We start from the raw sequence: 14,790 nt of genomic DNA, 5'->3' as shown, positions 1-14,790 counted from the left end.
TATATTTTATTATTATTTATTATATAAAACAAATGTTAACAGAACTATATTTTTTTACTTCAAATATTTGCTCAAAGTTGAAAATATTTACAGTTTGGTGTTACTTCAGAAAGGGTTATTTATTATTTTTTTTTTTTGGGTGGGGTTGTTTCCATTTTTGTAGAAGAACCAGTTGGTTTGACTTTTAAAAAATATATTACTTTTTTTTTTTTTTTGTTTATTTGCAATTATTATCACAACTTGAATTTTAAAATAATTATACATAACTTTAGAAAAGTAAATCTGTGTAATAAGATATAAAAATATTGGAAGCACAGAATTTTTGAAACAGTTAACAAAATCATGAATGTGTAATTAGTTTGTAGAATTTGGGATTTGTTTCCATGAGTGTTACTAAGCAGTCAATCTCAGAAGGACTAACTTACAACAACATTTAGAGTGTTCTTTCATTTCCATTGAGAAATGGCGAAATACATTGCTGAGTACTCCACTGTCAGGTGTGACATCAGCCTGCAGTCTTACTTATAAAGTGTGTTGAAAGATTAAAATTTTTAAGACTGACCAATATCCTGCGAGAGTCATAGTCTTTACGTGCATCCAAATTTGATTTTTGCTTTTAAATTTGAGCCACTTTTAAGATAGCTTTAAATTTTTTTTTTTTTTAATGATAGTTCTTATTATTTAATGTCATTGTAACCATACGAAACTGTTTTTTTCTTTCTTTTAAATTAAAACTTGTTATTTTCACTCATGATCATTAGATACATTCATAAACATTAGTATTCCTAATTTATTTCTAATTTAGTCCATTTCTAAAATTGAGTTGTACTATTCAGTTATGCATGATAATTTTTATCAAAAGAGAAAAATAAATAAAAAATATATAAACATTTTGTGGAATTCAAGCCATGTTGATTATAAAACATTAGGAAAGCCTTGTATATAAATATGTTTAGTTTAGCTCTTACTTAGGTTAATTGTTATATTTATTTCTAGTATGAAAAAATATTGTAATTAGAGGCAAAAAAAAAAAAAAAAATGATAATTCTTAAGTTTTAACATTTTTGATATAGTGTCCTTAAAGAGAATGAGCAATTAAAGTATAGTTGTGGTCTCTGTAAAGCCAGTTTTCTGCTGCGTGTCTTGAGGTTGGCTGAAAATTAAGAGTAAAAACATTTGTTATGGTTACTTTCAAAATGTTTGTTCATTAGAAGGTGAAAAAAAAAGTGGGGACAGCTTATTTATTGTTGTTGGCACTGTAGTCATTGAAATCACAAATACTTGCAAACAGTAAAAATATCTGCTGCAAGATGACAAAGAGCTTCACAACTCCTGAAAACATTGTATCTTTATATATGTTGGCAAGCTTTGATTGAGCTGATGTATCATCAGAGGTGTCCCAACCATGACTAACTCTTTTATTGTGTAGATTTAGACAACATTATTTAATGCAGGGGTTCTCAACCGCAGTCCATATGGACCCTCGGGGACCATATAAAATTTTTGAGGGTCCCATGGATACAATCTAGTAAATTGGGGGTCCACAGAAATTTTTCAGGGGCCATGAAAAAACTGTGCTTCAGACCAGTAAAGTTTATATGCAATAAATTGGTTATATGTCCAAAATATACAAAATCTTAACAATTTTTATACAATTCTTAATATTCAATTATAAAAAATACAATAAGATTTTTAAAAATATCAAATGGCTATGAGGGTCCTTCTGAGTGAAATAGGAATCAAAGGGGTCCATATGTAAAAAATGGTTGAGAACCTCTGGTCTAATGCTTTTGCTTTTTTAAGACAGTAGTTTGTTTTCTAAAGAGGATTTGGTAGCCATTTCTAGCAAGATTAATGACCACATGGGTGCTCCCTCATTGCATTATATCTGGAGCAAGTCAACCTGACAACTTATCGTGATCGTTACCAACGTCGCCTTCCTGGCACTTGTGCCGCTGGACTGGCTCCTATGCAGGTGGCACGTAAAATACACCATTTTGAGCTTGGCCGTTGCCAGTACCGCCTGACTGGCCTTTGTGCCGGTGGCACGTAAAAGCACCCACTACACTCTCGGAGTGGTTGGCGTTAGGAAGGGCATCCAGCTGTAGAAACTCTGCCAAATCAGATTGGAGCCTGGTGTAGCCATCTGGTTTCACCAGTCCTCAGTCAAATCGTCCAACCCATGCTAGCATGGAAAGCGGACGTTAAACGATGATGATGATGATGATACACCATTTATATAATGCCTCTTTTTTTTATGGTTGCGATCTCTAACTCTATATGATGGGAATTTACAGGTTGGCAAACCAGAGCACTGGGGGACGCAGGATACAAAATATTTTCTATTTAGTTGACTGACTAACTACATCTCAAGAACTAATCAACCATGGTAGCTTGCCTTGAAATTAGTTTTGTTTTGATGACATAAGAAAGGAAGAGAAGAAAACAGTTTAATATCTTGGGATTTCTCTAAGAATTTAATTGGTAAGAGAGATGATTGTTATCTTGTTACACAGGATTATTGAAAATCTGAACAGTGTAAAAAGGTAAAGACCCCGCTTCAGTCATGAATGACCATGGGATTGCTCCTAGAAAGTTCCCCTCTGAGGCACAAGTCCAGGCAAGGTTCTTTATGGAAGATCAGCAGTCACCCATGCATACAAGCCTCCCCTCTGCACGCCACTGATGTTATCCAAGGGAAAGGCAAAGACTGACACAGCTTGGCACCAATGACGTCGCAACTCATTTCTACAGATGAGTGAACTGGAGCAAGGTGAAATAAAGTGTCTTGCTCAAGAACAACCTGGTCTGGGAATTGAACTCACTATCTCATGATTGTGTTTGAACAGTATACTCACTTGTTAAATAATGGATTTACAGCTGAGGCAACACCAGGATCTGCACCCTGATGTTCCACCCGTCGCAGTGTGTCCCCTTCAAATGTCATGTTGATTTCACCAAGGTCCCGCTCGGCTTCATCAGGTGGCACATACATATTTAGTGACTGAAAAGAAAGTAATACAAATCAACTGTAACTATTTAAGCTTTAATTTAAGAAAAATACTTTTAACCTTTTCGAAAAAGAAGCAAAGATTACAGAACTAATTACCTCCACCTTAGCGAAAGCAGAGGTATTGTTTTCAGTTGTTTGTTTGTCCATGGACAAGATATCTCAAGAACTGCTGGATTGATTCGAATGAAACTTTCACGACTGGCACAAACTGATTAGATTTTAGAATCGATCCAGTACTGGAAAAAAATTCTGGATTATTTTTCATGTTTTTTTACTTAATTTTTGAGAGCAGTCAGGTTCATTTTTAGTATTCTCATTTGTAAGAGGATTCAAGTTTATTTCAGATATTCTCATTTTAAAAATCATCTCTGGCTAATCATTGAGAGGACGTTGGTGTTGCCTTGGCTGAGATTTGTGCTCTGAGTGCTCTTGTGTTTTATTTTTGGTATAAAATTCAGATTTTGAAATCTGCTACATCAATGTCAAAGGAAATATAAGATAACAGAAATGCACTATAAGTTACAGTTATAAAATTAAGGACTATAATGTGCAGTTAAGAATTCCACTTTGTAGTTAAGGGTTTAGGGTTCAGTCTCACTGTATGACTTCTTTGGGGAATGTATTTTACTACCACTCTGGGCAAACCAATGCCATGGGAATTAATGGGCAGAAACTGTATTAAGCCCAATGTACATACATACATAAGTGAGAATTATATCCCTAGATCAGCGAGCCTCCTCCATTAGCTGTTGGACTTGTAATACATACACACACACACTTATTTATGTTTTATCTTTTACTTGTTTCAGTCATTAGACTGAGGCCATCCTGGGGCACTACCCTGAAGAATTTTTAGTCAAATGAATTGACCCCTGTACTTATCCTTTTTTTTTAAGCTCAGTACTAATTCTATCAGTCTATTTTGCTAGACCCCCCCCCCATATGTATATATATATATATATATATATATATATATATATATACGATTAGTTTCTTTCCACTTCTGTCAACCAAATACACTCAAGGCTTTGGTTAGCCCAAAACTATAGTAGAAGACACTTGCCCAAAGTGCCACGCAGTGGGACTGAACCCGGAACCATGTGGTTGGGAAGCAAACTTCTTACCACGCAGCCATGCCTCTCTCACACTTTGACTCCTCGTTCCATAATAAAGCTATCACCCTCTCTTCTGTAGCCCTACTCAGTTGAAGGTGATCTTAGTCTTGCAAGCTGCATGATGACCTCACTTGTGCTGGTGCCACAAGAAAAAAAGAAGTACCCCCTACACACTGTAAAGTGATTGGTATTAGGAAGGGTAACCAGCTGTAGAAATCATGTCAAAGCAGACACTGGAACTTGGTACAGTTTTCAGACCCATCAGATCCTGTCAAACTGTCCAATATGAACATTGATGATATATTTATGTGTGTATGTATGTATGTGTGTGTTTGAATGTTGATATTTTGCTTGTCACCATTTGAGCAAAGTGGTGCCGATGCTGGCTTTCCTTAACATAATGAATGGATTCTGCTCTTTTGAAGACTTCTGGATTATAAAATCCCATACCCGAAAAACAGGTAAGTGTTGGTGATAGAAAGAGCATCTGGTTGTAAAATCCTCACGCAAAATGAATTCTCATTCAAGCCATGCTAGCATGGAAAATCAGATGTTAAACAAATGCATGATGTGTTTGCGTCTCCTTGTCTTGACTTCGCATGATTGTTGTAAATGAGTATCACTGTCGTATAAGTGGTGTTATTCATTTCCAATTACCTTGCATGGAAACAGGTAAAGATTAGTGATAGGCAAGACTATTTAAATGATTCTTATTTTATTGATCTCATAAGATTAAAAGAGATCAACCTTGATGGGATTCAAACTCAGTAAAAGAATGCAAATAAACACCATTTTTTGTCTGTTCTACCATATTTTTATCCATAACATTACACATGAAGAATGTATAGCACCAAAGATCCTGCCTTTTGCATCCAGACTAAGGATCTAATACTGTAACAGCTTAGGATTCAAAGGTTCCAACTTTTCAGTACCTTGCAAAAAAGCCTCAGAGATCTACAAAGAGTAGATATGGATGTGTTCCAAGAACGTTTAGACAAATTTATATCTGAGGTACCTCTAACCTTTCATTCTCTGACACGAGTTCCCCTCCTGAAATGGTGGTGCCCCAGTATGGCCATAGCCTCTGGCAGAACTCAAGGGAAGAAAAGAAAAAGGAAGAAACTACGACATAAAAATGCCCCTATTTATAGCATTGGGCATTGTATAGATGGAAAATTAAAATCCTTGATACAAAAAAAAAAAAAAAAAAGCTATCAAAAATCTTGTTTTGCAAGATTTCTTAAATCTAGAATTTAATAAAGGCCAAAAAAGTAGAAACAAACACATAGCTGAATAGAATAAACTAGATAAGATAAATAAACCAGACTATTTTCCTAAAATAGTCTATAAACATCAAACAAGTTGAACTGGTTTTTCAACTATTATAAATGGCTTAAGAAATGAATCAACAAGACCAACATTACAACATGAAATTGTGACATCTCTGAAATAAAAGCTAACAGGTTTCTTCTCTATTGGTATAGCCTAATTAAATAGATATCATTCTCGGGATGTAGAAAACTGGATCAGTAATTTAGGTTAAAATTACTTTAGCTTTAAAGTGTTGATTTAAGCAACTTAATTACCAACAAGAACTCAATATTTGATGGTATTTTTTGTGACAGACTCTGCTTAGCACACATACCCTAAAATTTAGCTTCTAAGCTTACCATTCCAAAATCTTATCTCTTTTTTTCTCCTCCCCACAATTTTCTCTTTCACCACAATTTTCTCTCACTCTTTCTTCCTGTTTCTGTTGTACTTGTATTTCAAAGGGCCAGACTTGTCACACTCTGTGTCACACTGAATCTCCCCGAGAACTACATTAAGGGTACACATGTCTGTGGAGTACCCAGCCACTTGCATGTTAATTTCACGAGCAGGCTGTTCCATTACTTTTTTCAGTAATTAGACTGACTGTGTTGGGGCCCTGCTTTGAAAAATTTTAGTTGAATGAAGTTACCCCTTTATGTTTATGTTTGTTTGTTTTATTAAGCCTGGTATGTATTTTATCGGTCTCTTTTGCTAAAGTGCTAAGTTACAGGGATAATAAAACACACCAGCACGAGTTGTCAAGTGTTGATGGGGGAGAAATACACACTCTTCTGTGCATCTCTTCAAATCTTTAGATATAATTCCTAATGCACCTAGAACTACTGGGATACATTTTACCCACACTTTCCATGGTCTCTGTAATTCAATGGCTAGGTCCTGGTACTTTGCTATTTTTTCTATACCTCAGATCAGTTTTTTTCATCATCTGGGACTGTAAAGTCAATTATCTGACCCTTTTTATTCTCTTTATCTACTACTACTAAATCAGGCCTTCTAGCTTCTATTACTCTGTGAGTCTGAATGTTAAAGTCCCACATCTTATATTTCTTACTTTCTCATACTTTACTAGGTTCATGTTCATACCATTTATCAGGATGGTCAAATCCTAGCTTTCTACATAACTCCCAGTGGATCACCCTCCCTAGATTGTCATGTTGTTTCATATATTCTTTCTGTGCCAGCATGCTACATTCATTTACTATATGAGCAACACTTTCCTCTTTTGATTTGCATAACCTACTTTTGTTCTTTTTTCTGGTTTTAACTTCGTTTTTGGTTTCCCTATGTCTTGCCATGACTATAGCAACTCTTAATAAATTTTCTTCCCTATTAGCTACATAAGAGTCTATATCTACTCCAGCTAACTCCATGTAGTCTTCTACTGATATTAACCCTCCTCCACCTTCCTTTTTATTATTGTTATTACTAAGGAAGTGAGCTGGCAGGACCATTAGTACACTGAATAAAATGTTTGGAGGCATTTTGTCTATATATATATATATATATATATATATATATATACCCACACATATATATACACACACACATAATCATCTCTGTGGAGGCACAATGACCCAGTGGTAAGGGCAATGGACTTGCAGCAATAGGATCATGGTTTTGATTCCTGGACCAGGCATTGTGTGTGTTTATTGAGCGAAAACACCTAAAAGCTTCACGAGGCTCCAGCAGGGTGTGGTGGTGAACCCTGCTGTACTCTTTCACCACAATTTTCTCTCACTCTTTCTTCCTGTTTCTGTTGTACTTGTATTTCAAAGGGCCAGACTTGTCACACTCTGTGTCACACTGAATCTCCCCGAGAACTACATTAAGGGTACACATGTCTGTGGAGTACCCAGCCACTTGCATGTTAATTTCACGAGCAGGCTGTTCCATTGATTGGATCAAATGGAACCCTCGTCGTTTTCCATGGGTTGGATAACTTGAAAGGATCCATCAAACCACAGGGCTATTATTAAACTCCAATGTCTGTTTTGATATCATTTCTGTGGCTGGGTGCCCTTCCTACCACCAACCACTTTACAATGTGTGTGTGTGTGTGTGTGTGTGTGTGTGTGTGTGTGTGTGTGCATGGCTGAATGTATGTGTCAATGTTTAAATAGCCCATGCTTGTCACTGCTGGATTAAAGTGGGGCTGATATTAACTTTCCTTGTGACAGATTGCTCTGCACTTTCAAAGACCTGTGGAATAAAAATATCTCCTTCTAGAAAAACTGGTATGGGTTGGTGATAGGAAGAGCACCCACTTGTAAAATCCTATCAGAAATAAATCTCCATCTAAACCCATACCTGGAAAAATGGACAACATTAAATTACAAGAACAAATGGAATGTAAATATGTAATTCTTGCATAATATCTAAATAACAACAAAAACAATTAAAAAAAAGATCAAGTGAATATGTGTATTTACTTGTGTTTCGAAATCTTTTAAGAAGTTTGGTGGTTCCACAAAATCTGTTGGTTCATTTGCCAGATGATGTATTCGATATTGGTTCAAATATTTAGTATACCTGCAAATAATTAAAGATTACTAGAGTTTTTCCATCTAAATGTTATGAGTGATGTTTCTGTATTAGTCAAGATAATCGTTTTTTTTTTTAAAGAACAAACATATCAATTTCTTAATTTAATTTTTTTATTTAACATTATGAATGCACCAACAGAATCACCTTTCACACACATATAGTTATACACTATCGATAAATTAAGTACCAGTTGTGTACTGGGGTCGATCTAATCAACTGGACCCCTCCCATCAAATTTTTGGCGTTGTGTGCCTAGAGTAGAAAAAAAAATTTCTGTCAAGGTTGACTTTGCCTTTCCTTCCCTTCAGGGTCAATAAAATAAGTTCTAGTCAAGAACTGGAGTTGATGTAACTGACTTATCCTCTCCCACAAAATTGTTGGCCTTGTGCGATATAGTAGAAAGAATTATTATTTGTTTTGCTGGGTGTGACTGAATGTATCAGCTGCCTACAGCAACAGACTAAGATGACACTCGTTTACTGATCATGCTCCAAGAGCCCTGTAGAGAACTCTTGCAGTTCCAAGCAATGCTGAGTTTTGTAGGTGTTCCATCTTTACATTTGTACCAATCTTTTTGAGCCATGTTGGTAGTTGAGTACTATTACGTCCAAGCGTGCCACTTACTACTGGTTTCATGTCCATTCACTTCATTGTCTACAAACTGCATAGTTACTTTTTACTCTTCTTTCTCTTTGATTCTGTCACCAGGACATACTATTGTCGATTACCAAGCATGTTTTTTTAAATCTTTTTTGTCTACCATAACAATATCAGGTTTCTTTTGCCTGACCTGATGGTCACACTGAATCATTGCATCCCACAAGATTTTGTAATCCTCATTCACAGTAACTTCTGGGATTTGGTCATACCACATCTTTGCTCTTTGTTGACCATAATTTCCACATAGCTCCCAATGGATCTTTCTTGCAAAATTGTTATGTTTTCTGGTGTATTCATCCTGTGTCAATTTTGGGCATTCACTATGCATCTGTTGCTCTCAGTTGTGTTGTCAATTCTGCACTTTACATAGTTCATCTTCAATGCTTGTTCTTGTGCTGCACATATAAGTGCTTCTGTCTCTATCAACTGTTATTGTTGTTGCCATTATTATTATTAAGGTAGCGAGCTGGCAGAATTGTTAGCACACCAGGTGAAATGCTTTGTGGTATTTCGCCTGCCGCTATGTTCTGAGTTCAAATTCCACTGAGGTCAACTTTGCCTTTCATCCTTTCAGGGTTGAGGAATTAAGTATCAGTGAAACACTGGGGTTAATGTTATTGACTAGTCCTCTCCTCCAAAATTTCAGGCCTTGTACCTTTAGTAGAAAAGATTATTATTATTATTATTATTATATGAAAACTCATAGCTTATTTTGCTGAGTATGATGGAAAGTGTCAGCTGTCCACAGCCAGCAGACTAAGGTAACACTTGTTTACTGATCATACTTCAAAAACCCTGGAAAGAATTCTTGCAGTTCCAAGCAATGCTGATTCTTGTAGGTGTTCTACTTTCACACTTGCACCAATCTTTTTTGGCCATGTTAGTAGTTGAGTGCTGATACTTCCAAGTGCACCAATTACTATTGGTATCACATCTACTTCCCTCATTGACCACAACCTTCATATTTCTCACTTCAAATCATCATAGTTGTTTATCTTTTCTTCTTTCACATTGATCCTGTTGTCACTGGGACATGCTATGTTGATTATCATACATATTCTTTCTTTTTATTCACCACAACAATGTCCAGTTTCCGATGTCTGGTTAGGTGATCACACTGGATCATTGCATCCCACAGGATTTTGCAATTCTCATTTTTGGTGACTCCTTCTGGAGTTTTCTTATACCATGGCTCTTTGTAGGCCATGATTTCCACAGAGCTCCCAATGGATCATTCTTGCCACATTGTCATGGTACCTTTTGTATTCACATTGTGCCAATTTCGGGCATCTGCTTACAATGTGCTGTTTTCCTCTGCTCTGATACAGTCCTGGCAACTAATCAAACCTCTCCCACCCTTTCCTCTGAACAAGTACAGCCTATCAGTGTCACTCTTAGAGTGGAAGGCTCTGTGCTGTGTACTGTTAACATTTTTCTGGTCTTGGTATCCATTTTCTTCACTTCTCTCTTTTGCCATTTTATAGTTCCTGCTCCATACCAAAGTGATGCTATCGCCCACATATTAACTGCTTAGATTATTATTATTATTATTATATTTTGAAAGGATTGATGTAACTTTTCACAAAGGTAAACAGACAAGATGAAGAGTATAATGTGATTACATTAGATATTTTATTGGTTGAACAATATTTCGACAGCAATCCTGTCTTTGTCAAGTTCAAAATAAAAAGTTATAAAAACTCAAAATTATAGAAATTCAAATCTAAAGTATGAATGAAAGCAGCCAGTATCCACATGTTGATGGAATGACATCATTAGTTTTTAAGCTTCAAAGAAGAATATTGAATCAAACAGTTTTGTGTAAATTTGATGATATTCTCCTGTCGTTTTATTAATTCTTTCAGGGTGTGATGTTAGTTACCCACAAGCATATTTCTCCTCATGCATTTTGAGTATTGAAAGGGCAGCAGATTCAGAATATTTTCTGAGAATATGCACTTTCAAGTCTTTATCAAAATTGCAGCCATTTGAAGCATGTCAGGCACAATAACAGAACTTGCCAAACATTTTGTCATTCCATCAACGTGTAGACGCTGGTTGCTCTCATTCATACTTCAGATTTGAATTTCTATAATTTTGAATTTTTATCACTTTTTATTTTGAACTTGACAAAGACAGGTTTGCTGTCGAAATATTGTTCAACCAATAAAATATTTAATGCAATCACATCACACTCTTCATCTTGTCTATTATTATCATTATTATTATTGAAATGGCAAGCCAGCAGAATCATTAGCACATCAGACAAAATTCGTAGTGGCATTTCTTCTGGCTTTTTATGTTCTGAGTTCAAATTCCACCAAGGTTGACTCTCCCTTTCATGCTTTCAGGAGTGATAAAATAAGTACCATATAAGCATTAGAATCAATGTAATCATCTTATTCCCTCCCTTAAAATTGCTGGACTTGTCCCTATAGTAGAAAGGGTTATTGTTGTTATTATTATTATTATTATTATTATTATTATTATTATTATTATTATAAGGGTGGTGGAGAGGTATAATTGTTAGACAAAATGATATGCTGTATTAGTTCTGGCCCTTTACATTCTGAGTTAAATGTTTGCTAACTTTAGACAAGATGGTGTCTTGTAAAAAATACCTGAATAACTACCATGGGGAAAGTACTTTGTTATTCATTCCTGCAAATTCCATCCCAATCAGTACTCCACAATGGAGTACTGTACCCATATCTGAGACAATGTTACTGCTATGTACACAGACATCCTGGATCACATCAAGAGAAAGGTCACTCAACTGAACCTGATTGGCAGTCAACCACTAATGGATAGATTCCAGCCCCTGGCCCACAAGCCTGCTGTCTCCTTTCTTTCTGTCTTTTCTATTGCTACTATAATGACCTCTGCTTCTTTAAGCTATCTGATCTGATACCTCCACCACTCAGACATCCCTGAGTCACTCGTCTCTCCAGAATTTGTTACCCTTGTTGGGTGGACCTCCCCCCACCACTAGATCTGCAGTAACTACACTGTCCAGTTCTTCCTCCCCAGAATATCGTCCCTCTGGAATATCTCCACAGTTTATGTCTTTCCAACAGATGTCAACCACACTGGTGTTAGAAGCCTGCAAAGGCCATGGGTACTGCCCCTTTACTCGGACTCAACTAGTGAAAAATAAAAGAATAAAGAAAATGAAGGGACATAGTGCTTATCAAAGAAATCCTCAGGGATCATTTGCAACTTGATGACACAGAAATGGAAAAGATCATCATTACCATTTAATATCTGTTTTTTATGCCAGCACAGGTTTGATAGTTCAACAGGAACTGGCATGTCAGAAAACTGCACTAATCCTTGCTGTCTATTTTAGCATTGGTTCTATTGCTGGATGCCTTTCCTAATGCCAACCACTTAAGAGAGTGTACAGAATGTACAGAGTGCTTTTTTATGTGGAATCAGCAGAAGTGAGATCACCAAGTAACTAGCAAGATAAAATCCTGCAACTAAGATGGAGGGAGGTAGAATGGAAGGACAGAAAAAAGAAGTCTTGCATTAGAGGTGAGACATTCCTGCTCCAGGTAGAATGAGATTAGAGAGAGGGGGGGAAGAGTGAAAGAAAGAAGATGGTGGTGATGGTGAGTTGGCTGGAGATGGAAAGGGTGAGTGCATGAGTTCACAAGATTTTGAAAGGAAAGTGGTAGATGGAAGTAGGTGTAATGAGTGGGCACATGTAGAGGGAGGGGGCGTTGGGAAGATATGTTGTGGGGAGGAGAGTCAATGGGGATATATTGTATGCGGGTAGGTATGTGAGAGAGATTAGGGGGAATGCAGTGATTGATGAGCATGACGGTGGGGAAAGGGGTGTTGAGAAGATGAGTCATGGGGAAAGTTTGTCAGAGGGTGGGGTACATATTTATTTATGTGTTTCAGTCAAGTGGCTGCGGTCATGCTGGTGCGCATGAAAATTTTTTAATTTTTTATCAAGCTTAGAGAGATTGAAAGAAAAGAGAGAAGAATAAAAGAAAAAAGTTGGATTTGAGTTCAGAATGTAGAGAAACATCCAGAAAGCACGAGATATACTGTACATCACTCTGTCATTGTACTCACTCTATCTGACCTCTGAGAAAAATTAATAAAAGAAAAAATGAACTAGCTGAAGGATAAATTTCTGATATACCTGCCTAATATCTCAAGTAGTGTAATAGTGTCTTATATTTAATAAACATAGAAATAGATTAAGAAAAATGTGAAGGCTTACCTTGACCATGTAAATAACACAACAATGATTCCTATGAGGCAGAGCAAAATAATGATTGCAGCCAAGGCAACAAGTGCAGCCCAAGGATCATCCATCCACCAAACAAAACTTTTGGTCTTCATTGCAGCCCTTTGAGGTTGGTAGGTAGTTATCACAGATCCAATGTCGCCGATAGTATCTCCTAATTTGTTAAACTCCTCCCTAATCTTATCATTGCTGCAAATGAAAGGAAATTATTCTTTGAGCAAGTTTTTTTTTAGGTATATATAATGGGAGGAGTGAGTGAGAAGGTGAGAAAGAGGGAGAGAGAGAAGTGGGAACAAACATTGAATGCAATATAGTCTTATGATAAAGGGTTTAAGAGTAACAGTTTGGTATTTTTAATCATTTTGTTGTTTCTGTTGTGTGACTTAGAGGTTGAGGATGCAAGGCAGCTGAACTAACTTTAATGCAGGGGTTGACAAACTGGGGTAAATTATCCCAAGTGGGGTAAAAATGAAATTCTTGTGGATAATGAAAACTCATTAGACATGAATAAAATTATATAAAAAACATGTTCCTTGTTATGACAGAAATTTGTCTTCTGGCAACACTTCATCTGTTCAATGTAATGGACGCGTTTAGGAGATGTCACACCAAATAAATTCAATAGACCTTCATAGGGGTAATGTAGGTGTAAAGTCCCTCATCACATTTTGCAAAAGTCTGGTGTTATTTATCTATTTTCGTAGATATTTATGTTACTTTATGATGGAATATACAATCTAGAAAGTGTACCTTCACTTCAACCTCAAATGTTAGCAAGGTAATAATTTGGAAAGAAAGTACTTTAACTGTTTTTTAACCTACTTTATACCACAAAAACTTTTTTATTTTAAAGAGGAACTAATTAAGTTAAAACAATCCATTATAATTTTTTGAAAGAATCTTTTAAGTAATATTATTAAATTTCCCCCTTATTTTTTTATTTTAAAAAATTAATTAGGCTGCATATTTCATTAAAAATATGGTCACAAAAGCATTAAATAGTACCTAATGTATCAAAATTGGATAATTATGATATCAATTGCGCAAGAGTACAATATATTTGAATAATTAACTGACGAAGGACACAGATGGAAAAATTTTTAAATGAAATTTTTTGCATGAGAAGTATTTAAAAAACATTTTCCAAAGGAAAATGAAAAAATATTTATAATAAAAGATGACCTACCATCTAGTGTTATCCTTGAGTGATATGAATGCTAAAGACCCACCAGTAATGATTATTTGATATATTGAAAATTATTTTTCTATCTTGGAGAAAAATTTGTCAAGTTTTGTAAACAAATTTTTTAGAAGTAAATAAGCAGCTCATCAATAGCACAATAATGTTGTTAGATGTTTTTTTTTCTTTTTAACTCTGCTTTTCAAGCACAAGTTTTACTTAAAAGTGTTCTTATCAATGGCTATCAGCTAAAAGAAAGCCACCTGTCTTCAAACAAGCATCTGAAACCAGTATAGCAACAATTTCCCTTGTAGGTAAAGTTACTGCTATCAAAGGTGACTAATTCTACCTTAGAATGAGTAATGCATTCACTGTCAACTATTTCTGTAGAAGAGAACAAGATTTGTTGCAGAAAGAGATTGATTATAAGAAGTGAGAGGTAGGTAATAAGTAAACAAGAATAAGAGAGCAAGTGGTTAAGTTTGCTTCAAATATGGAATGTTTTAAATTGTGCATGACATAAAGATTATCATACTTGTGTCAATAAGGAAAATCTGTGAGGCGATATTCAACAAAAAAGAAATGAGAAGTTTTCCTTCCACCTATCCCACTTAATAAAAAAAACAAAAAAAAACAACACAACTACTACAAGTTATGAAAAAGAAAATTAAAGTCCATG

The 14,790-nt window shown here is 35.6% G+C and overlaps 1 protein-coding gene across 1 annotated transcript in view; it reads right to left on the bottom strand.

Moving 5' to 3' along the window:
• Positions 1 to 14,790, bottom strand: part of LOC106874390 (uncharacterized) — a 390,389-nt gene continuing 375,599 nt past the window's right edge. The window contains exons 180-183 of the mRNA XM_089352838.1: positions 12,905 to 13,120; positions 7,893 to 7,992; positions 2,859 to 3,004; positions 1 to 1,153 (exon numbers count right to left, since the gene is read on the bottom strand). Of these exons, the coding sequence (XP_089208964.1) occupies positions 1,096 to 1,153; positions 2,859 to 3,004; positions 7,893 to 7,992; positions 12,905 to 13,120 (520 nt within the window). The 3' untranslated portion in view covers positions 1 to 1,095. The remainder of the gene's footprint in view (positions 1,154 to 2,858; positions 3,005 to 7,892; positions 7,993 to 12,904; positions 13,121 to 14,790) is intronic.

The sequence above is a fragment of the Octopus bimaculoides genome, chromosome 5 (assembly GCF_046866305.1).
Source record: "Octopus bimaculoides isolate indiv1 chromosome 5, ASM4686630v1, whole genome shotgun sequence".
Classification (NCBI taxonomy): domain Eukaryota; kingdom Metazoa; phylum Mollusca; class Cephalopoda; order Octopoda; family Octopodidae; genus Octopus; species Octopus bimaculoides.
Note: the sequence above shows the minus strand (reverse complement) of the source record. Positions and strands in the feature narration are given on the sequence as shown.